The sequence below is a fragment of the Nicotiana tabacum genome, chromosome 20, assembly GCF_000715075.1.
Source record: "Nicotiana tabacum cultivar K326 chromosome 20, ASM71507v2, whole genome shotgun sequence".
In the NCBI taxonomy this organism is placed as follows: domain Eukaryota; kingdom Viridiplantae; phylum Streptophyta; class Magnoliopsida; order Solanales; family Solanaceae; genus Nicotiana; species Nicotiana tabacum.
In genome coordinates this window covers 167836914-167861311 of record NC_134099.1, presented here as the reverse complement: position 1 = coordinate 167861311, position 24398 = coordinate 167836914, and the positions used below count along the sequence as shown (strand labels likewise).

The following is a 24398-nucleotide window of genomic DNA, read 5'->3' as shown; positions in this document are numbered from 1 at the left end:
ATAAATAGAGTCAATCTCCTCGATTTGGGATTTTAAAATAAACCGGTGACTTGGGACACCATAATAATTATCCCAAGTGGCGACTCTGATTCGATAAATAATCTTATTTCGAATAATGTCAATTTAATTGGAAAAACTCTCATATCCCCTCGGAAAAAAAGGTTTGACAATTATTAATTAAACATAAAAATGTAACAATCTTGGTGATAATTTTGCAACTTCACTCTACATTTTTTAATTCGATAAACAATAACAAACTCAATTTAATTTTACAAGTGAAATTTGGGAATAATGGTGTATACACACTTATTTTTATTTTGTAGAGATAAAAAGGTATTTTCGATAAGCCTCTCAAGAAAAAATAAAATATAATTAATAGCAATAAGTATAATAATAAGATAATGAGAGCAAAGAGGAAGACGTAGTAATAGAAAATGAGAGGTGAGAACAAAAATTTAGCCCAGCCGCAATAGGGAGAAGGTAAGCAGAACGTGCGGAGAAGAAGTGTGAAAAACGCTCCCAAAATTTGCTATTGGGTCTTTCTCTCGTGTTTGTTGTTTGTTGTTTGTTGTTTGTTTGTTTGGTTGTTTTCTATTTCTTTCAAACCCTTTTCCCCTTTATTTCCACTTTACGTTGAATCAGCGGAGACGCATAAAGGAAGTTGGAGAGAGAAAGCACATATATATGTACAACACTCAGATATTTTTAGCATTTTCCGATCGCACTTTTCTTCTTCTCTTCTTCCTCCTCAAACTTAGGGTTTCTTCTCTTCACTTCTTTCATTGTATGTATCTTCACTTCCCTCTCTCTCTTTAACTTTCTCATGCTTCAGATGTCTATTCCTTATTTTATTTGTTTTGGTTTTTATCTGAATTCTATGTGTTTTGATGTGTATCTCTTGTAAAGATTGCTGTTTTCTGTTGTACGTTTTTTAAAAAGCAGAGTTTTGGTTCATTTTCTTTGTTTTTTTTAAATTTTAATCTCAATTCTATGTGGTTACATGTGCTAATTCAGCAATTATTTTGTTTTTGCTGTTTCTTTTTTTTTGAAAGCCAGAATCTTTTTTGCATTTTCCTTTGTTGTTGTTGGGTTGGAATGTTTTTTCGTTTTCTCGTTTTTATCTGAAAATGTGCTTATTTTGCAGTGCTTTTCGTTTTTGCTGTCTTGGGGTTTTTTAAAGTAGAATTTTGGCTGCATTTTATCTGTTTCTCTTGCTTTGTCTTTGAAAGAAGAATTCTTTTTTGTTTCACTTTATTTGATTGGATTCTATGTGGGTTTGATGTTTCTATTATTATGCAATCATTTGTTTTTTTTTTCTTTTGCTGTTTTGGTTCTCCGAAATGCAGAATATTGGTTGCATTTTCTCTATTTCTGTTGGTTAGGTTGCATTTTCTGGATATCAGTAGTTGTGCATGTTTTACATGCTCGATCAGTTGTAAGATCACCATTTTGGTGTTTGAATATTATTGTCCTGCATGTAAAATTTGAATATGTTTGCTGATGTTCTTTTTTTCTTGTTTTGATTTGTTATGAAATATCATCAGGCTTGAGAGTTGATTTGATGTTGACGAAAATTGTTAGCTTTTTAGTGGAATTCTGGTGCTAGGAAGGAGAAATAACTTGCATTTGAGGGTTTCTTAACCTATCCCTGTTGAAAAAAAGGTTAGCTGAATTTTGTGTTGGTAGAAAGGACTTGTGGGAAGGTATTGGGTTTTGATTTCTGGGTATTTTGACTATGCCAACATCGTGGGCTGATTCGGTTTCTGCAGCCGAGAATCTGGCTGCTGCTGCTCCCCCAAAGTCCGCATATGTTCCACCACATCTTAGAAATAGACCTGCTTCAACTGATCCTCCTGCACAGGCTTCCTATGCTGGGGCTGCTGCATCTGGTCAGGGCCAAAGTGGTTATGGTGGCCCAAATGTAGGTGGAAGTCGTTGGAGTGGTCCTAGGAATGATTTCCAATCTGGTTATGGTGGTGGAGGAGGCCGTGGCGGGGGCTGGAATAGCAGAACAGGTGGTTGGGATCGGGGGAGGGAACGGGAAGCTAACCCCTTTGCAGATGATGATGCTGAACCCTTTGTTGAACCAGAGAATTCTGGGATCAACTTTGATGCGTACGAGGATATTCCTGTGGAGACAAGTGGGGATAATGTGCCCCCTCCTGTGAACACTTTTGCTGAGATTGATTTAGGTGAAGCTGTAAACCAAAATATCAGGAGATGCAAGTATGTTAAGCCAACCCCTGTGCAACGGCATGCTATACCAATTGTACTCTCTGGTAAAGATTTGATGGCTTGTGCTCAGACTGGTTCTGGCAAAACTGCTGCTTTCTGCTTCCCCATCATAAGCGGAATCATGCGGGGGCAATTTCCAAGACCTCCATGTCCGCGGGTGGCATTTCCACTGGCTCTTATTCTTTCTCCGACAAGGGAGCTCTCATGCCAAGTAAGTTTATGGGGCTTGTTGGTCTATGCACTCAAAAGGGCGGGGGAAAGAAGAACAATTTGGTTTTTTTGGACTATGCTGTATGGTTTGATTTTCAAAAAAGTTATTGAATGTCATGTTTTGGCTTGTAGATCCATGATGAAGCTAAGAAATTCGCATATCAAACTGGTGTCAGGGTGGTTGTTGCTTATGGTGGTGCTCCCATAAACCAACAGGTTGTATTTCTTCTCTTCTTTGCTTGGTGCTTTCACTTTTTGCCTATTCTATTCAGCTGAGATCGTTCTGTGGCATCTATTTGGATTTTCATGCAAGCGCATTATTTGTTATGCCCTTGTTGCTCAATTACCTACAGTTCTCTTGGTTATTTGGTTTCTAAAGAAGACAGGACTATACTTGTGTCCTACACTCGAGACGTTGTCCTGGAGATTCCTCTACAGTGATAAAGGATACAAGTTTTTACGTTGATTGGGGATAAAGCCATCGGTCATAGGCCAGTTTTACCATTTCTATGTTGAGGCTGTTTGAACTTCTCATGCCTATCAGAGAGATCATTTTTTTGTGTAAGAAGAACATTGTTTTCATTGAAGCTCGATCTTGCCTGCACTTGTCATATTTTTGCACCTGCTTTATCTTTCCCTATTTTGTTTGATGTCTTACAGAAGTTGTACACGTGTGAAATTGGCCTTCAATTCAGTGAATTTTATCTTTCAGCAAGAGGTTCTTTCTAGTCTAATTACATGACAATTTTTGAATGGTTTACAAGATAGTGAATATGCAAATTGTTGTATGGTTTCACGCATGCATTATGAGAGAGAGAGACTTCATATGTGCCCAATAAATATATTAAAATGTCTATCATCATTAAAAGCAGTTCAGAGTTGCTTATAGATGTTTTTGGGGCGTGTCAGCTTCGAGAACTAGAGAGAGGAGTGCATATTCTTGTGGCAACACCTGGACGATTGGTTGATTTACTTGAGAGAGCTAGAGTCTCGTTACAGATGATAAGGTACTTGGCTTTAGATGAGGCAGATCGAATGCTTGATATGGGTTTTGAACCTCAAATAAGGAAAATTGTGCAACAAATGGACATGCCTCCATCAGGTGCAAGACAGACAATGCTATTCAGTGCCACTTTTCCCAAAGAGATTCAGGTCAGTTCTCTGTTTGGACGGGCTCTTTGCCTTTCAACCTATTCTCTCTCTTTTAACCTTTTTAAAATTAAAAGTTTAAATCTTGATCATCCTGTAGACTTATATTTTTGAATTTAAAGCAGGATATGCCTCTTGCTGCCACAATATTTATTTACATTGTTCTCGAGCTGACCTGAGTTTTTCTGTTTCTCCTCGGTTGTTTTTTGCCTATATCTACGCTCAATTAATAGCATAAGGAGTGAGTTGGTATGATCAATGTGAATATACATTTTTTGTGACAAGTTTGCTACTTCCATATTGCAGAGACTGGCATTGGATTTTCTTTCAAATTATATCTTTTTGGCCGTGGGAAGGGTTGGCTCTAGTACTGATCTGATTGTCCAAAGAGTTGAATACGTTCAGGAGACTGACAAGAGAAGCCACTTGATGGATCTCCTTCATGCACAGAGGGCAAATGGTGCTCATGGCAAGGTATTAGCCATCTGTTATTCGATTTGACTTAATTATTGGTGTTTATTAGGTAGGCTGAGCAATAGAATGCGGTTCCGGCCTGTAAGTATACATTCTGAACCTTCCGTTTCATTGTTAGTTGGTGGCAAAGCATTCATAGTGGAAGTTAGGTACTTGCCTGTATTCTTCTGAAGTATTGCCTTGTTCTATATAGGGGTTTTCAGGATTGGAGACTATATCTGTATCTTTAATAGAGAACCTGAGAATTTCAAAACTAATTGTGTTGTCTAATGTGATAATTCTTGGAATTTAGTCATTTATTGATGGTGATGCTAATGACAGGCCAAAGTTTGAGAAATTAGAGGTAGAACAGTCTAAAGATTAATGAAGATGTTAAAGCAGATAGTTGTTGGACAAGTGAGGCTTGCTCAGTTGGTAAAAGCACCTCCACCTACGACCGTTAGGTCCTGGGTTCGAGTCACGCTGGAGGGGAAGTCTGGAAACACTATAGATCCTCCTAATTTGGGATGGTTTAAAAGAAAAAAATCCTTATAAAAAAAAGCAGATAGTCATTGCTTAAAATTAGCAATTTGCACAAGTTGCTGCATTCCTGGTTTAGCATGTTATGTTAGTGTTCAACCATATTGAAGAGTGAGATGCACAAGTGAATCTTATGGCTGTTCTTTACTATTTGTCCTGTGAGAGACAGTTCAATTTTCTTTTCCTATTTAATCTTTGGCTCAAGTGCCAGAAATTGTTGTTTGAAATTGTAATTCGGCTGGTCTTTAATTTTCAGCAAGCTCTTACCCTTGTTTTTGTTGAGACTTAAAAAGGAGCTGATTCATTGGAGAATTGGCTTTGTATGAATGGTTTCCCTGCTACTGCTATTCATGGCGATAGAACTCAGCAGGTATCGATGCTTTCTCTAGTGTGATTCTGGTTGGTTGATCTCGGGAGACATTTAGCTCTGATATGGTTGTTTATTCTCTATTATAAGTGATGTGCTTTTTGACCTTTTTCCTGATTCTCTTACGCTTGTTTGTATTTTTTCACGAGTTCAAATAAACTTTTTTGGTGTCTTTTTGGCTGACTTAAAATGTGTCCAGTTCCCGGATTTTCTCATAAAAAAATGTCCAGTCCCCGTGTTCTCTTTTGAATCAGAACCATGGAGAATGGAGGGTGATTTTATATTGATCCTCTGGGTTTAGCTGTGTTCGGAAGGCAATGCTCTAGAAACTGGGCATGTGAAACTTCTGTTCTTGCTTTTCCTTTATCTTCGCTTGTTTATAGAAGAATGAAGATGTGAAATGCTGCTCACTTAGAAGAGTGAAGTATACACACTAACATTGGAAGAACTTGGGATTAGTTCCCAACTCTTCTTCCTTTTATTTGATCACTAGAGTCCTATCTCAACTGTCTCATATTTCAACTCTTGGGGATAGAGTACTTCTCTTTGTTGGAGCAGTTAGTACCTCTCAGCACCTTCTCTCTCTCTCTCTCTTTTCGTGTGTGGGGGGGGGGGGGGATATTGGCTGAAGTGGGGCATAAAAAGCCTTGAAGTTCTCTTTTTCCTGATTCTCTTACGCTTGTTAGTATTTTTTCACGAGTTCAAATAAACTTTTTTGGTTCGTCTTTTTGGCTGGCTTAAAATGTGTCCAGTTCCCGGCTTTCTCATAAAAAAATGTCCAGTCCCCGTGTTCTCTTTTGAATCAGAAACATGGAGTACCGTGTAAAATGGAGGGTGATTTTATATTGATCCTCTGGGTTTAGCTGTGTTCGGAAGGCAATACTCTAGAAACTGGGCATGTGAAACTTCTGTTCTTGCTTTTCCTGTATCTTCTCTTGTTTATAGCGGAATGAAGATGTGAAATGCTGCTCCCTTAGAAGAGTGAAGTATACACACTAACATTGGAAGAACTTGGGATTAGTTCCCAACTCTTCTTCCTTTTATTTGATCACTAGAGTCCTATCTCAACTGTCTCATATTTCAACTCTTGGGGATAGAGTACTTCTCTTTGTTGGAGCAGTTAGTACCTCTCAGCACCTTCTCTCTCTCTCTCTCTTTTCGTGTGTGGGGGGAGGGGGGGGGGCATACTGGCTGAAGCGGGGCATAAAAAGCCTTGAAGTTCTCTTTGAAATGATTGTGGACAAATTCCTATAATAACTTCAGATTTTCTGTCAACTGCATTATGCTGTGTCATATAAAAAGACTTAACATACTTCAGATGTGATTCTTAATATACTTTTGTGAATTAGCTTTAAATGTGGCATTTCAGTTTTCATAATCCTGATGATCGCTTTTTATATTGACAATATGTGGTCTTCCTACCACTGCAGAGGGGGTGGTAATATCTGTATGCCATTGTAATATTTTTGGGCTGCATGTTGTCCAAGATCATCTCTGCTATAGCGGATTCCTTGTCTGATAATAATTTACAGATTGCTAAAGTTAACTGGTTAAATTAGCTTCTGTCTTTTGGAGCATAGTATCTCTCTTCAATCGAATCAGGTTCACGATGCCTTTACTGATATATCTACTTTGGTGTTATAGTTATCATTAGTCTAAGATCTGCGGAACCTTTTCTACCTTACTCCTTGAAGTAGCTTGTTCTGGATGGGATTTCACTTTATTTTTCCCCTTGATCTTATTGTTGTGCATTGATGGCAGGAAAGGGAACATGCCCTGAGATCCTTCAAAAGTGGTAACACACCAATCTTGGTTGCAACGGATGTGGCAGCACGTGGTCTTGATATACCCCACGTTGCACATGTTGTCAACTTTGACATTCCAAATGACATTGATGATTATGTCCACCGTATTGGAAGGACAGGGCGAGCAGGAAAAACAGGTTTAGCAACAGCTTTCTTTAACGAGAACAATTCGTCAGTGGCAAGAGCACTGGCTGATCTGATGCAAGAAGCAAACCAAGAAGTACCTGCTTGGCTCTCTCGCTATGCTGCTCGATCTTCACATGGAGGCGGCAAAAATCGTCGTGGTGGAAATCGTTTTGGCGGGCGTGATTTCCGAAAGGATTCCTCTTTCAATCGAGGGGCCACAGACTACTATGGTGGGGGGGCCAATATGAGCAGTGGCTATGGTGCATCTGGTGGTTATGCTGCATCATATGGTGGTGCAGGTGTGACTAGTGCCTGGGACTAACCACCCACATTTTGCAAATTCAGAAATAGTTTCAATTTTGCAGTAGCTGGTCTCTTCTCACTGTAGTGTTCACTCTTTATTTTGCTCATTTTTGTTAGTTTTGACGTTCTGTAAAAGTCTTCGCTGCAATGGTGGTCTGGGTTGTTGGGACGTAGTTGGGGCTCAATTGGGATGTGTAAATCCTGGCAGGTGGTGGTGAATAATTACTAACATATTAGGATTTACTTTGCCTTTCTTAACTTGTCCCTTTGCTCTAACATTTGGTAGGGTGATGGTATGTGTTAAAAGAGTATAGGGGGGGGGGGGGGGAAGTTTATGTTTCTGCCAGCAATAGATTTATATATCTCTTAGGTATATTCTTTTATCAAACCAAATGTATTGGTTGTAGATTTCTGGTGCAGAGCCCTATGAAGTGTAGTGTTCAACTCTAACCACTGTTGAAATATTACAAAGTCAGTGCCAAGTTTTGTACTGTATTACTTTTCTCTCCAGAGTAATTTCTTGAATTGTTTTTGTTATGTTATTATTTTCGTTCATAAGGCAGTGGTAGTAACTTTGCATTAGCTGATTATTTATATAACCAACGGTAAGGTTAATTTTTTGCCTATCGGTGAAAGGTTAAGTAGGCGGTTAGACATAACAATTGTAATTTTTGAAAAAAGTAGCATTTGAAGTAAGGTTGAAAAATGATATTTGAAATTTGAAATTATGTTTAGGTATGCATTTCACTTGAAAAAATAATTAAATTTTTTGAAAAAGTGGTCCAAATTATTTTTTGGTTTTTGAATAACTCATTTTCGTTTTTTTTCAAAAAGAACTTGTAAAATTTTATGGACAAGCATATTTTTAGAAGAATTTTTTTTATGGACAGACGGGTCCTAAATCTTTGCATACGGAGTGGTGACTTCTAGTTTTGCGGTTGCTTATCTTTTCTACTATTTGAGTTACTGTTGAATTTGTATTTATTTAGCAGACTTTTAAGAACATATCAAGTTGTTCTTATATTGCAGAAAAAATTGATCAAATTAATTTTATCAATTACCACTTATTAAATTGTTAAAGAATCCAGTTTTCTAATGAATATTTAGCCCTTAATTAACTGCAGAAAATAAGCTTATTAAACATGTCTAACATCAAAGTGAGCATTATATTTTTGTAGCTATCGTTTAAAATTTCCATGGAAAGACTTGTACATTGATTACTATCTATCACTCATTTGGAATTGTCCCTTTCTTTTCTTTCTTCACAAAAAAGATGCTATAAATGTGATGTAGAAATAGGAAGGAACAAGTAGCCCCCCAGACTTGTGCATTGACTTGAGCTATATATGGTCTCTTCAACAATTACTAATGACAAAGAAAAAGTTTGTCCCTTGTAGCTTTCGTTTGAAATTTCCATGGAAAGACTTGTGCATTGACTTGAACTAAACATTGGGTTATTTATTTCTTATTTTAGTAATTAGATAAATATTGTTACCCTAATGATGAAGTTAAAAAATTCAAGAATTTCACTTTTTCTTAATATTAAACCAATTACGTATTTGTCTATTTGAAAAAAAAAACCGGCCCTAGATATGATTCTTGTGAATTGAGCTTCAACATTTTTTTTTAATTCTCTTATGGGAGGTTTGTAAGGAGGAAACTATTTTGGATTTGGAATTTGATGTATCAAGGAAAGACTTCAAAGTAAACGATAGAAGACCACACATACATGTTTTGATTTATTTTTTGAATTTTCTTGGAAACGATCCTTTTGCAAAGATTTTCGGTTAATTGTGACTCAAGTGACCAGATTCGTCCAGTTAAGGACGAGAGAAACCGGACCCATAACAAGTTGCCTACTTGACACAAGGTCAAGTATACACCACAAAATTGAGGATAGGCCTTTTTATCCTCATTATATTTGGTAGAAGTTTTGGAATATGGCTTAGTCCTTTTATAAATTTGTTTATATTTATTTCTATTGTGATAAAATCCATCTATATTGTGGATTACCAACAAAGGAGAAAAAGTAATTTAAAAATTAGAAAATTACTGCATTATCCTAAAAGGGATGACAACTTCCGGGGCAAAGTCGAACATCAAATTCACAAGTCTTTGAAATAAAAACTGAATATTCTACTATAAAAATAAAATATTTTCTGCAATCAGAAAAAGAATTATGTACATTTAGAAAAACTTACACATACTTGATATTTACATTCAGATCATACGTATGTATCATAGTTAAGTGTGATAAATTAATCTAACAACACATATTGTATTAAGTTAATCATGCTTAAGTGATCCTTGGAGACATTATTAGCTGGGAATCAAAAACTAATTTATAATAACCACACAAAATTGAAAAAACTTATCTAAACCGAAAAAAGAAAAAACAACAACAACGACAGTATACAACTGCACTTTATCTTAAGTTAAAAAATGCTCACTTATTCTCATAATATCAATCAAACAGTAACAGCAACTTATCCTCCTATATATTTGTGCATAGGCTTTTTCTTAAATTCAGCAACCAACTTTTGAACTCCTTTTATGCAAGCATGGGCTACAAGCAACTCTCAGTTGTGCTTTTAGTTGTCTTTCTCTATCATGAACTTGCTTTTTCTTCATCCACATTACCTCAATTGTGCAACAAAGATCAAAGTATTTCCCTTCTAAAATTCAAGCAGATGTTTACTGTAGATCCCTCTGCTTCTCATTTCTGTAGTGACTATGGTCAGAACTCTTATCCGAAAACAAGTACATGGAATATGAGCAGAGATTGTTGTTTATGGGATGGCGTGACATGCGATGAGTTCACTGGCCATGTCATTGAACTTGATCTCAGTTGCAGCCAACTTAAAGGGATTATTGATTCTAACAGCAGCCTATTCCAGCTCTCTCATCTCCAAAGGCTTGACCTTTCTTCTACTTACTTCTTTCCTTCGGAAATCTCACCTCTATTTGGCAGGTTTTCGAGCTTGACTCATCTCGATCTTTCTTACTCATATTTCACAGGTGAAATTCCTTCTGAAATCTCTCATCTTTCCAAGTTACAGTCTCTTTATTTATTAGGCAATGCGCTCAGTCTTGGACCTCACAATTTCAAATTGCTTCTTCAGAATTTGACCCAATTAAGAGAGCTTGATCTTAGTGAAGTAAGCATCTCTTCCACCATTCCTCTAAATATCTCTTATCATATAACAACTCTGACGCTTGCGTATACAGGATTGCATGGGGCATTACCTGAGAGTATTTATCACTTGCCAAACTTGGAAATTCTTGATTTAGATTCCAATTTTCAGCTCAGTGGTTATTTTCCAAAGACCAAATGGAACAGCAGTGCATCTCTCAAGGTGTTATTTCTCTCTGAAGTGAATTTTTCTGGTGATTTTCTTCCCGAATCTCTTGTCTATCTAACTTCCTTGCTGGGACTGAATCTTAATTTTTGCAATCTCTCGGGGCTGATTCCGGAATCTCTTTGGAATCTCACTCGTATAGAGTATATGGACCTTCGATATAACGATTTTGGAGGACCAATTCCTCTATTTATAAGTGGACTGCAGAATCTGGAGGAACTTTGGCTATCAAATAACAACCTGAATGGAGAAATACCATCCTGGATATACACACTTCCATCACTAACTAAACTAGGATTGAGGGATAACCACTTTTCTGGTCAACTTGAGGATTTCAAGTCCAATTCACTAATCAACATTTCATTAGGAGGCAATCAGTTGCAAGGCCATCTTCCCAAGTCAATTCAAAACCTTGTGAATCTAACAATTTAAGTGGCAATGTAGACGTCAGCTTCTTTTCAAACCTCAAACAACTTGACTCGTTGGATTTTTCGTATTTCGATGACCAATGAGAACAAAGTCAAGTCTACCTTGCCCGAATCTCTTACATACTTATACTTGTCCGGTTGTGAAGTAAAAGAACTGGATTTTTTGAGATCAGCAAAGAATCTTAGCTCCTTGGATCTTTCATATAACAAGATTCAAGGAACAATTCCTGATTGGGCATGGTCCAATTGGATGCACTCACTGAATACTCTTAATCTATCCCACAACATGTTGACAAGTATTGACTATATTTCATCATTATTTCAACTAGATACTCTAGATTTGCGATCCAATTTTCTTCAAGGATCGCTACCTATTCTACCTTCCTCTCTAAGTAATCTTTTCATATCAAATAATAGTCTCAGTGGGAAGATCCCTTCTTCTTTTTGCAATTTGACATCATTAACAGTTCTTGATTTGGCAAGAAACAATCTGAAAGGAGCAATTCCACACTGTTTGGGTAACCTGAGTGACTACCTCGAGGTTTTGGATATGCAACACAATAGTCTTTCTGGGAATCTCCAAACAACTTTTAGAGTTGGAAGTAGACTGACAAGCTTCAACTTGCATGGCAATAAGCTAGAGGGAAAAATCACAAAATCCTTAGCCAATTGCAAAGAGTTGGAAGTTCTTGACTTAGGAAACAATAACCTAAATGACACATTCCCTACGTGGTTGGGGACTCTTCCAAAACTACAAGTTTTAAGCTTGAGATCCAATAAATTGCATGGACCCATCAGAGCTTCAAGGGCTAAAAACTTGTTTCCTCATCTTCAGATATTGGATCTCTCTTGCAATGCATTTACAACAGAGCTACCAACAAGTCTCTTTCATCATTTGAAAGCCATGATGAGAATTGATCAAACAATGGAGCCACCAAGTGATAATAGATATTATGAAGACTCGGTAACTGTGGTAACAAAGGGATTGGAGCTTGAAGTAGTGAGAATCTTGTATTTGTACACCACTATGGATCTTTGAAACAATAAATTTGAAGGACAAATTCCAAGTATTATGGGAGATCTCATTGCACTTCGTGTGTTGAACTTATCTCATAATGGATTGCAAGGTCATATACCGAAATTACTTGGAAATTTATCTGTAGTTGAATCATTGGACCTTTCATTTAACCAGCTTTCAGGAGAGATACCACAACAACTTGATTCTGTTACGTCTCTTACATTCTTAAATCTCTCCCACAATCATCTCCAAGGATGTATTCCTGAAGGACCTCAATTCCATACCTTTGATAATAACTCATATGAAGGTAATGATGGATTGCGTGGATTCCCAGTTTCGGAAGGTTGTGGAAGTAGCAGGATGCCCAAGACAAACAACACAACATGCGTTTTGGATGAAGAAAGCACTTCTCAGTTTCTCAATGATTTTTGGAAAGCTACTCTTATGGGATATGGAAGTGGACTAATTATTGGATTATCCATTGCATATATCATGCTTTGAGCTCGAAATCCCAATTGGCTTTCTTTGATTGTTGAAGAACTAGAACACAAAATCACCATGAGAAGGCGAAAGAAGCAGCGAGGCCAAAGGCATTACAGAAGAAGAAATAATGGTGTCTAGACAAGTTCCAGTCGTCCAATATGTAATTTCAGGTACATATTCATATTAAGCTCTATATCTGATATTTTTTCTTAGTTTATATTAAGTGATATTTCAGGGGGTCACGGGTTCGAGCCATGAAAACTAGATCTTGCAGAAATGTAGGGTAAGACTGTGTACAATAGACTCTTGTGGTCCGGCCCTTCCCCGACCCTGCTCATAGCGAGAACTTAGTGAACCAGACTGCCCTTTTTTATATTGTATGTCTTCATTTGAATATATCTTGCTTTATTAGCTTGGTAAGTGTATCTTTATTATGGCTGTCCAACGGGCCGGGACGAGACAAAATTAACGGGCCAGGACGGGACGAAACGACATTTAGCCAGGACGGTGGCGGGACGAGACGAAACGGGACGGGACAAACGGGACGAAACGGTAGGCCCATCCCGTCCCACTAACAAACGGGACGGGATGGGACGGACGGTAGGCCCATTCCGTCCCGCTAACAAACGGGATGAGACAGAACGGGACGGGTTCACGGGCTTTAAGTGCCGTTTTCAAAAAAAAATTATTTAAGCATTGAGTTTGGCAACGCCTATTCTTTTGACAATGACTAAGTTTTTAAAGTTTGCAACAACTAGTTTTTTGAATTATTTAATAAACTTAAAAATTAAACGAAAATTAGGAAACTAAGTAAAGAATTATAAAATATTAAAATAAAAGACTTGTAATGAATTATTCTAGTAATTATAAATTTATAATAGAGTTATAATTTATTTAATATAATTTCAAGCCATTAAGTAACTAAGTAAGAGTGTAAGACAATTCATAAAAATAATTCAACGTTTAGAGCCTTTTATTTTATTAATAGAACTTTCAAATCTCACATACAAATATAATTCTTTTAAAAAGCACCTAATCTACGCAGGCACCTTCTAGGAAACTAGGCCTCTTAGTAGCCAACTACAAATTATCATACTAATATTTGTAAGCTCCTATATAACTTTGTTGTAACTTATTTATAATTTCTCTCGGACATTGTTCTGGAATTGGCAATGTTGATTGATGTTCCATGAGTTCCATGCCGTCATAACTCCCAGTGCTAAGTATTTCATTGTATTCTTCTTCTTCCCTAGTTTCAACACCTGTTGTTTTCATAGATTTATATTTATCAAACATTGATCTAACATAAGAATATATGTTAGCTTGGCAGTCTTCGAGAGATGATTGTTTATTTTCTTGAATTGCTAAATTCTCATAAATTTTACGAACAAGTCCACTTGCACCTCTTAATTTTAAAGATGTGTTAAGTATAGTAGAAATTAAATAAACTTGGGGAATAGGAAAAAAATACTTTTTAAATTTTGCAATCATTTTATTAATGGCTTGTGCATAAGTTGGAAATTTTGCAATCATTAAATTAAGCTAGTTGTTGAAGTTGTGTTAGCACTTAGCAGAAGCATTATCTAAGGTGATAGTTAAAACTTTATCAATGAGTCCATAAAAATCAACAATTTGTAGAACAGTAGTTGCAATATATGCTCCAGTGTGTTTTGAATCAACAAATTTATAACCAATAATACATTTTTGCATGTTTCAGTGATGATCAACCCAATGACATGTAACCGTTAAATAATCACAACCATTAGGACTACGACCTATATCAGATGTGATAGATACTTTACAATCTAAGTGAAAAAATATACAACGAATATACTGAAAATATTATGTTTGAAATTTAAAAATATCATTTCTAACCGTGGTCTTAGAAAAACTTTGAAAAGCAGGATTATAAGTTTCTTGTATATAATGCACACAAAAAAGGACGCGGGACAGGCGGGATGGGACGGGACGGGACGGGATAGGCGGGACGGGACAAACGGGACGGGACAAACGGAACGAAATGGCCATCCCGTCCCATCCCGTGTCCCGTTTAACATGGACCCATCCCGTTTAGAATTAAGTGGGACGGGACGGGACGGCCCGTCCCGTTGGACAACCTTAATCTTTATTAATGCATGAGAATTGAGATTATTTTATTTTGTATCTGACTTCATTTTAACTTGTATGAATTAAATGTAGGCAAAGAATGTGTCCAGTTGAAATACCAGGAGAATGGGAAAAGACTCTGTACTATATATGTTTACAACAGCAAATGCCACAAGGTCGAACATGAAGATTAATAGATGCTTTTGAATTTTCTTTTTGTGCTGTAAATGCTGCTGTCATTTTTCCTTTTTCTTTTGTTTTTAAATAGAAAAAAGAGAATAAATTATAGTCCTTAGTTAACGTATATTACGTATATTGTTTAAAGGTGCATTTTTCGTAGTAAGTTATTTTATAAAAGGTGTAATATTTTCCGCAATGAATTGTTTTTTATTTTCTTTTAACACACACAAAAAAGTATTTTTATTTTAACAACACTGCAAAATAATTATATGGCATGGAGGGAAAAAAAGAATAGGAAATAGCAGAAGATGAAGAGAGAAATCTTGTGAAACTGAGTAGATAAAGATTAAAAGCAATATATTTATCAGTTTTTATAGTTTGTGAAATTTCAAACTGCGATTTAAACATAATACTGGAGATAATTCTTTTACTCTTTTCGTTTTAAATATTCGATACCATTTTGAGAGCTAATTTTTAAATTAGTCTATAAATATTCAAGTTTTTAATTAATATTTAGTTGTTTTCAATTCATTTTAAGTGCTAGGACACAACATAACAAAACGACAATTCTAATTTAATAATGCGTCCGTTGGTATATACGTTAATTAAATGTGTAATTTTACAAAGAGTGCTCTGCTACAAAAATGATTGTTGTTGTTATAAGTAAAATATTATTATAGAAAGATAAAATTTAACTTAAAAATCGTTTTCAAGGAAAACTTAATTTTTATAGTTAATAGGTATTAGAATAATAATAATATTATGGAGAAATCTCACTGTATATTAAGGGTGGCATGTGGGCTGGTTAGGATTGGGCCCGGCCCAGGACCGCAAGCGCAAATGGGCGGTGGGCCTAAACGGTCCTAACCGGATAGGACCGGGACCGTGGGGAGGTGGGCTGGGTAGTGGGCCGGTTCCATAGGCGAGGCCCGCGAGACCGGGACCGGTTGGGACCGGGACCAAGTGGAAAGTGGACCGGTTCAAGCGGTCCTAAACGGGCCAATCTGAGCCCAACGACTAATTTTTTTTAAAAACAAATCTGCCACATTATAGCCGTTATGGCATTTAAAATATGATCGTTTTACCTGCCAAAATAGTCGTTGGCTATTTATAAAATAGCCATTTAACCTCCCCCCAACTTTGTTTTAACCCCAAACTTTTTATAACTATATATACATGTTAAGATATACTATAGCTATATATATATATATATATATAATATTAATGTATAAATCTTAAGATGTATATATAGTAAATCGAATATAGCTTATATATCTTAAGATGTATATATAGTATAGTATAGTATAGTATATTATATATATACTATATATATAGTATATAAGCTATATTCGATAGTGTGTGTGTATATATATATATATAAATATTATAACGCATTGCTTTGAATATCTCTTTACAATATTTTTGTCTTTAAATTTGAATTAAAAAATTTAGGTGACAATTCTATAATATAATTTACAAGGAATTGCCTTAGATATTTTTATTACCATTTTTTTCCTCTAACTTCTATAAAAACAAAATTTTAAAATAGAAAGTATTCGTTGGGCCCACTTAGGTCCAGGACCAGCCCACTTAACCCGGGATCGTTAGTTCGTGATCCTGGTCCCGGGCCGGTTCCAACAAGAAGTCTGCGAATCCCGGGACCGCTTAGGACCGGCCCATTTAGGACCGGGCCCACGAAGCCCACTTAGGACCGGGCCTGACCCACATGCCACCCTTACTGTATATACTTGAGTTAGATATCCAGCTACGCCAACTTCAGCAAGAAAAACGTACAAAAAGAGAAGAATCTCTTTGGTTTTTTTGATTCAATGTATTATAATCGACTTAATTTCAAGTCAAAAAAATATATGAGAATGACAGGTTCCGACTGTGTTTAACATAATATACTCTAATTTAAAATACAATTTTACCTCTTGTTTTGCCCAATATAATTCTCTTCCTCCTCTAATCATGCACCTTCTCTCACTGCCTCATCAATGAGTGATAATGCAACCGATGCAAAATGATCGTCGACGGTGTTATTAATATAATGTAGCGCTCAATAGTATTAATATTGACGAAGATCTTGAGCTCAAATCTGTCATGGAATTTGGACAGATAAATGATTGGCCAAAATGGAAAAACCGCAATTCAAGCGGAATTTGCTTCACTCGAAAAACGTGAAGTTCTCGGACCAGTAGTCCGAACGCCTGAAGGTGTCAAGCCAGTGGGGGTACAAATGGGTTTTTGTGCGAAAAGGAAATGAGAAAGGTGAAGTTGTAAGATATAAAGCACGACTTGTGACATAAGGGTTTTCGCAAAGGCCTGATATTGATTATATGGAGACATATTCTTCTGTGGTAGATGCAATTACCTTCAGGTATCTAATAAATCTGATAGTCCATGAAAAACTTGATATGCGGTTAATGGATGTTGTCACATCATACTTATATGGATCATTCGACAATGAAATATTTATGAGAATCCCTGAAGGATTTAAAGTTCCTGAAGCACATAAAAGTTCAAGGGAAACTTGTTCAATAAAACTTCAGAAATCCTTATACGGATTAAAGCAATCAGGGAGGATGTGGTACAATCGCCTTGGCAAGTATTTGTCACAACCCAAATCCGCGTGATCGAAACCCGGTACACTACCCAATCCGAACGAACCAAACCATGTAATGCATTCAAATCATATGCTTGAAAACCAATTTAACTGCGGAAGTTCCTTGAAAATCATGTACATTTTCAAGTTAAATGATAAAATATTTTCCAATTCACAATCGCACATAACGTCTTTCATGCTAATAACAATGAGACTAAGTAAAATAAATATACTTTCATGTATGTCGTGTACAACCCCGTTACTACAACCTTTGACAATCTATGGAGCCTCTATACCAAAGAATAGAACCAACGGTTGGAGTAATTCCAACAAAATAAAATAAGAAAGAATGAGATAGCTACCACGGAATAAAAGTGGTACTTCATAATACCTCGGAAAGAGAGTCATCCTAACCTGACCGCATGCCATGTATCATACATCATCTTGAAACATGTAAAGTAAGCAAGGCCTTGGAGGGGGGAGGGGCTTAGGGATGAATACACCACAACAGTACTCAATAAGTGTCATAGACTCTCTCTAAAAGAACTTAAGTTCGTGGGACAAACGTTATAAAAATAATGCACAAATATTTGATATAAAATGATAAGAAATTCTATCAATTCATGACCCTTATTATTTTAAATAACAACCAAGTGAAATATAACCCACAATATAAACTTTTAAAATATTTACATCAATCCAAGATTTTGGATTAAATCGTACAAAATCATTCCATTTGCTTTAAGTCATCGAAATCACTTTTGGCTCCTTAGGCTTAAACATAAGAAAATCATCCTTACCTTTCACTGGGAGTAATATACCATCACTGATATAAGAAGGTCAACTAGGTTATGTACCTAGCGGCAAGTATTATATACCCTACTTGCTCAGGTCGTCTCATCGTAGTGCCGTATGAATCGACTCAACCATGCTAATAATAGCACAAAATAGTACTCTCTCGAGGGAGAGTACTCTGCCATAGTCTATACCACAAAGTGGCCATCTACGCCTACACTGACACGTGTAATTTCATGACAACGAACATAATATATCCGAAGTCTATCTCGGTGAACACAAGTAACTTCCAAAATATTTGATACTTCAAAAATAGATTCATAGCATAGTAGCTTCAAAGGATCTATTTTTATCAACTCATAGCATTTATAAAAAATCTAATTCATTTGAACAAAAATTAAATAAACAACCTTTTTCCTGCTAAAACCTTTAGCAATTTAACATCAATCTTTAAAAGATACCATATGTGCTATTCTATTCGTCAATTCCCAAAAGAAATACTTTCCACGAAAACTTATCTTTCGCACTCAAATATGTACACTCTTGTAAATACGTAAGTTTTGATAAAAAGTTATAACATTTACCTTGAGTGTCATTTTGCCAACAAGATTTAAAATAAAATTTTATAAAACAGCATGACACTACATATGCAACATAATATTTTAATGCATGGATACATCCGTACTTGTTTGTCCCCACAAGGACGAAAGCACATTTGTAAACAACTTAAGTATTAACTCGAAACATGCTTTTGGAGAAAGTCCCTCAAGAAGAGTAAATTTTAATCAGCTTAACTCGCTTTCACTTTATTAACATTCACAAGCTTTCAATTCTCCTCCATCATTCCAATGTTGATTAAAATGCTCAACATCACCAACAAGTCGATATCTACAATTAGATATCCTAATTACATCAAAATATGACCTAAGATATTGATCAACATCCATATATGGCTCATAAGTTGGCTACAAGCCTCCAACAACTCAAATCGCCAAATAGTTCTACACGCTAGACCATTTAACTTCATTCTTATGTTTTAATACCCATTCGAAGTCATTAATGATACTACATCAATTGTTCATTACCACCAAGTTACTATTCATCGTCTTCCATAATCAATACTTGCAAAATATACAATTTGGGTGATAACTTAGTTGATCACTTCCATTTTTTGCTAACAAATATTCCATAGGTTCATTGTATTCATAAATTTCATCGCTAAGATTAGCATTCATCTTCTCTCTTATTTTCTCAAAGGTACTATTCATGCCATGAACTAGAGTTTTATAATCTAATCTTTCTGTCATGACCCCAAATTCCCTTTGTAGGATGTCGTGATGACACATAGTCTCTAAGACTAGGTAAGCTTATAAATGCGGAATAATAATAAATATCTGAAATAAATAAACTACAATTCAAACAATTTTAACTCCCAAAACTCCGTAGAAATAAGTCACAAGCTTCTAAGAATTTATTCTCCATGTCTCTATACATCAGAGTCTAAAACAAATAAGGAAGAAACATAGTAAGATAGAAGGGGACTCCGGAGTCTGCAGACGCTGGCAGGTATACCTCGAAGTCTCCTCGTACATCTAGTTTACTGATGCCTAGTCTGATAAGATGTACCTGGATCTGCACAAAAAGATGTGCAGAAACGTAGTATAAGTATACCACAGCGGTACCCAGTAAGTGCCAAGCCTAACCTCGGTAGAGTAGTGACGAGGTCAGGTCAGGCCCTACTGGAAAATAAATAATAACATGGTAAAATGTTTAACAATATAATAAGATAAAATGACAATGGAAATGAATTAAGTAGCAGGTCACCATTTAATTATACAAAATAATGGCAAATAATATCTCGTAGAAACCAACAAAACTTCCTTTCAACTTAAGAAAATCACAACAAATAATCAACGGCAACTACGGCCATAAATAAATATCAACAAGGGCACTCCCGAGGTACCACCTCGTAATCCCAAATCATAAATAAATTCACAATATCTCATTTCCTTATCTCACCGCGGGAGCTTTCATAATTTATTTTAAAGAAAATATTTTTTCGGAAATAGCATCCCGCGTTTTAGCCATCCTTATCACACCGCATGACTTCTAGTAGTTCCCCCTACTAGCCACACGTATCAAACCACCCTTATCTCACCGCATGCATTTCAATACCTAGACCTTATACCACCGCATGCGTATCAATATCACAATATATCACAATTTGCACCTCAAGTGCCCAAATATTTCAATTTGCCAAAATAAATCAACGATAGTTTTTCACAATAAAGAGCTCACGACTTAGGCCAACAGAAATCATCAATAATATTTTTCCACAATAAAGAGCCACGGCTCCATTACAATGAGTACAAAAATCTTACAAAAATATTCAGGAATAAATAATTTAGCAAAATAATATTTCAAAATCTTTAATACATTGCTTCAATACCAAATTTAAAATGTCAAATACTTCATATTAATAATATTTAATTTAAAGAAAATCAATTTCAAATAATGCACAGAATAAAAGAAATCAAGTTTTAACCAAACAGGTAAAATAATTAATAGGAAAAGGTCAAGCAAATTTAAAGTATACAAATCAAATCAATGATGGAGAATATAACAAGATTTAATAATTTAATTAATATGCAACAGTGATCTTCATAATTTAAACACATAATCCTTCACATTTAGTCCGTGTACACACTCATCACCTCGTGTACGCGACTTTCATCACAATACAATTAATACCAATCCTAGGGAAAATTTCCCCCACACAAGGTTAGACAAGTCACTTACCTCAACTTGCTCCAATTTAACCAAATAGTATGCATTTTCCTCGATTTTCCGATCCCGGTCGACTCGTATCTAGTCATAATTAATTCGATACAGTCAACAAAAATTATAGAATTAATTCAATAAGAAAATATTACATTTTTCAATACAAATCCGAAATTAACTCAAAAATGGCTCATGGGGCCCACGTCTCAGAATTTGGGAAAAGTTAGGAAATATGAACGTCCATTCAATCACGAGTCTAACCATACCAAAATGACTAAATTCCAATAACAATTCGACCCTCAAATCCTCAAATCTATCCATGAGGGTTTTTCAAACTTTTCAAACTTAAATCACCAATTAAATGTTAAAAACAGTGATGGATTCGGGTAATCTAACCAAGATTGAGTTAAGAACACTTACCCCGATGTTTTTTCTAAAAATCTCCCAAATATCGCCTCAATCCGAGCTCCAAATCGTTTCCATTTTCTGAACTTAAACATTCTGTTCAGTGGTTTCTTCTTCGCGAACGCGACCCTTGACTCGCGTTCGCGAAGCACAAAAATGTGATGCCCAACTTTCCTCTTCGCGAACGCGACCTACGCTTCGTGAACGCGAAGCTTTGCAAACTCAGACCTTCGCGAACGCGTCCCTTACCTCGCGAACGCGTAGAACAAAAGACTGGGGTTCCCAACTGCCTCACTCTCCTTTGCGAACGCGACGCCACTCACGCGTTCGCGATGCACACACTGTCCTACCCTTCGCGTTCGCGTTCGCGTCCTCTCCTCCGCGAACGCGTAGAACAAAAATCTCACCAGCTCAGAACACTCTTCGCAAACGCGAGGCTCCTCTCACGAATGCGAAAGAGGAAACCAGAAATATTGCAGCAACAGATATGAGCTATCTCACCAAGGCCAAAAATGATTCGTTAACCATCCGGAACACGCCCGAGCCCCTCGGGACCTCAACCAAATATATCAACAAGTCCTAATACATCATACAAACTTAGTTGAGTCTTCAAATCACATCCAACAACACTAAAAACACGAATCACACATAGACTCAAGCCTAATAAACTTTGAAACTTTCAATTTCTACAAACGACACCGGAACATATCAAATCAAGTCCGATTGACCTCAAATTTTGTACACAAGTCATAAATGATATAACGGAGTTGATAAAATTTTCAGAACTGGTTTCGACCCCGACATCAAAAAGTCAACTCCCCGGTCAAACTTCCAAAGTTAAATTTCTATTTTAGCCATTTCAATCCTAATTTCACTACGGACTTCCAAATAAAATTCCTATCACGCTCCTAAGTCCAAAATCACCATACGGAGCTGTTGGAATCATCAAAATTCTATTTCGGGGTCGTTTGCACATAATTCGACATTCAGTCACTATTTGAATTTAAACTTTTAATTTTTCTTCAAAATTCCATATCTCGGGCTAGGGACCTCGGAATTTGATTCCGGGCATACGCCCAAGTCTCAAATCACGATACGTACCTACCAAAACTGTCAAAATACTGTTCCGAGTCCATTTGCTAAAAATTTTGACCAAAGTCAATTCAGTTGAGTTATAAAGCTCTAATTCATATTTTAATCCATTTTCACATAAAAACTTTCTAAAACATTTTACGGACTGCGCACGCAAGTCGAGTAACGATAAATAGTAATTTTCGAGGTCTTAGAACATATAATTAATTATTAAATTTAAAGATGACATTTTGGGTCATCACATTCTCCACCTCTAAAACAAACGTTCGTCCTCGAACGGAGTTAGAAGAAATACCTGAGCTGGTGAATGAGTGTGGATAACAGCTAAGCATATCATGCTCAGTCTCCCAAGTCGCCTCTTCGACCGGATGGCCCCTCCACTGAACCTTCACGGAAGCAATGTTCTTTGACCTCAGCTTTCGAACCTGCCTATCCAAAATAGCCACTGCTTCCTCAACATAAGATAGATCCTTGTTCAACTAAACCGAACTGAAGTATAACACATGAGACAGATCGCTGTGATATTTCCGAAGCATGGAAACATGGAATACCGTATGAACCGCAGAAAGACTAGGTGGTAGTGCAAGTTTGTAAGCCAACTCTCCAACTCTCTCAAGAATCTCAAAAGGCCCAATATACCTAGGGCTCAACTTGCCCTTCTTCCCGAACCTCATCACACCCTTCATAGGCGAAACCCGGAGCAATACCTGCTCACCAACCATGAATGCAACATCACGAACCTTCTGATCCGCATAATTCTTCTGTCTAGATTGGGCCGTACGAAGTCGATCCTGAATCAACTTAACCTTTTCCAAGGCATCATGAACCAAGTTTGTACCCAATAGTCTAGCCTCGCCCGGCTCGAACCAACCCACTAGAGATCGGCATCGCCTACCATACAAGGCCTCATATGAAGCCATCTGAATGCTTGACTGGTAACTGTTATTGTAAGCAAACTCCGCAAGTGGTAAGAACTGATCCCAAGCACCCCCAAAATCTATCACACACACACGAAGCATATCCTCCAGTATCTGAATAGTGCGTTCGGACTGCCCGTCCGTTTGAGGGTAAAATGTTGTACTCAACTCTACCCGAGTACCCAACTCACGTTGTACTGCCCTCCAAAACTGTGAGGTAACTGTGTACCTCGGTCAGAGATGATAGATACCGGTACACCATGAAGTCTGACAATCTCGCGAATATATACCTAAGCCAGCTGCTTTGAAGAGTAAGTAGTAATCACAGGAATGAAATGAGCTGATTTGGTTAGCCTATCCACAATCACCCAAACTGCATCAAACTTCCACTGAGTCCATGGGAGCCCAACAACGAAATCCATAGTGATCCTCTCCCATTTCCATTCTGGAATCTCTAACTTCTGAAGCAATCCACCCGGTCGCTGATGCTCATATTTTACCTGCAGACAATTCAGACACCGAGCTACATACCCCACTATGTCTTTATTCATCCGCCTCCACCAATAGTGTCGTCTCAAGTCCTGATACATTTTTGCAGCATCCGGATGAATGGAGTACCGCGAACTGTGAGCCTCATAGAGAATCAACTCATGCAAGCCATCTACATTGGGTAGACATAGCCTGCCCTGCATCTGTAGTACACCGTCATCTCCAATAATGACTTCCTTGGCATCACCGTGATGAACTGTATCCGTAAGGACAAGCAAATGAGGGTCATCATACTGACGCTCCCTGATACGATCATAAAGAGAAGACTGATAAACCACATAAGCCAAAACTCGGCTCGTCTCGACTCGGAAACATCCAACATGACAAACTGGTTGGCTAAGGCCTGAACATCCAAGGCTAAAGGCCTCTCTGCTACCGGTAAATATGCTAAGCTGCCCAAACTCTCCGTCTTATGACTCAACGCATCGACCACTACAAGATAATTCTTCTCATGCATCATTAACTGTCTGGACGCGTAGGCAATCACCCTAC

At 37.0% G+C, this 24398-nt stretch overlaps 1 protein-coding gene and 1 pseudogene across 1 annotated transcript; both read left to right on the top strand.

Annotated features, from left to right (window-relative positions):
• Positions 1 to 519: 519 nt before the first annotated feature.
• LOC107773699 (DEAD-box ATP-dependent RNA helicase 37) lies at positions 520 to 7698 on the top strand. The gene is made up of 6 exons (XM_075241195.1): positions 520 to 784; positions 1545 to 2446; positions 2578 to 2661; positions 3355 to 3597; positions 3901 to 4068; positions 6716 to 7698. Exons 2-6 carry the CDS (start codon positions 1736 to 1738, stop codon positions 7205 to 7207), a joined length of 1698 nt encoding a protein of 565 aa, XP_075097296.1. The 5' UTR covers positions 520 to 784; positions 1545 to 1735; the 3' UTR covers positions 7208 to 7698.
• Positions 7699 to 9629: 1931 nt separating this feature from the next.
• Positions 9630 to 14977, top strand: LOC107773838 (receptor-like protein 9DC3; annotated as a pseudogene).
• Positions 14978 to 24398: the final 9421 nt, after the last annotated feature.

Excerpts from the sequence above, each read along its gene's own strand:
- LOC107773699 (XM_075241195.1), top strand. The coding sequence starts at position 1,736 with ATGCCAACATCGTGGGCTGATTCGGTTTCTGCAGCCGAGAATCTGGCT. Across the intron at positions 2,447-2,577 it reads CAAGGGAGCTCTCATGCCAA|ATCCATGATGAAGCTAAGAA; the intron begins GTAAGTTTATGG and ends TTTGGCTTGTAG. Across the intron at positions 4,069-6,715 it reads CAAATGGTGCTCATGGCAAG|GAAAGGGAACATGCCCTGAG; the intron begins GTATTAGCCATC and ends CATTGATGGCAG.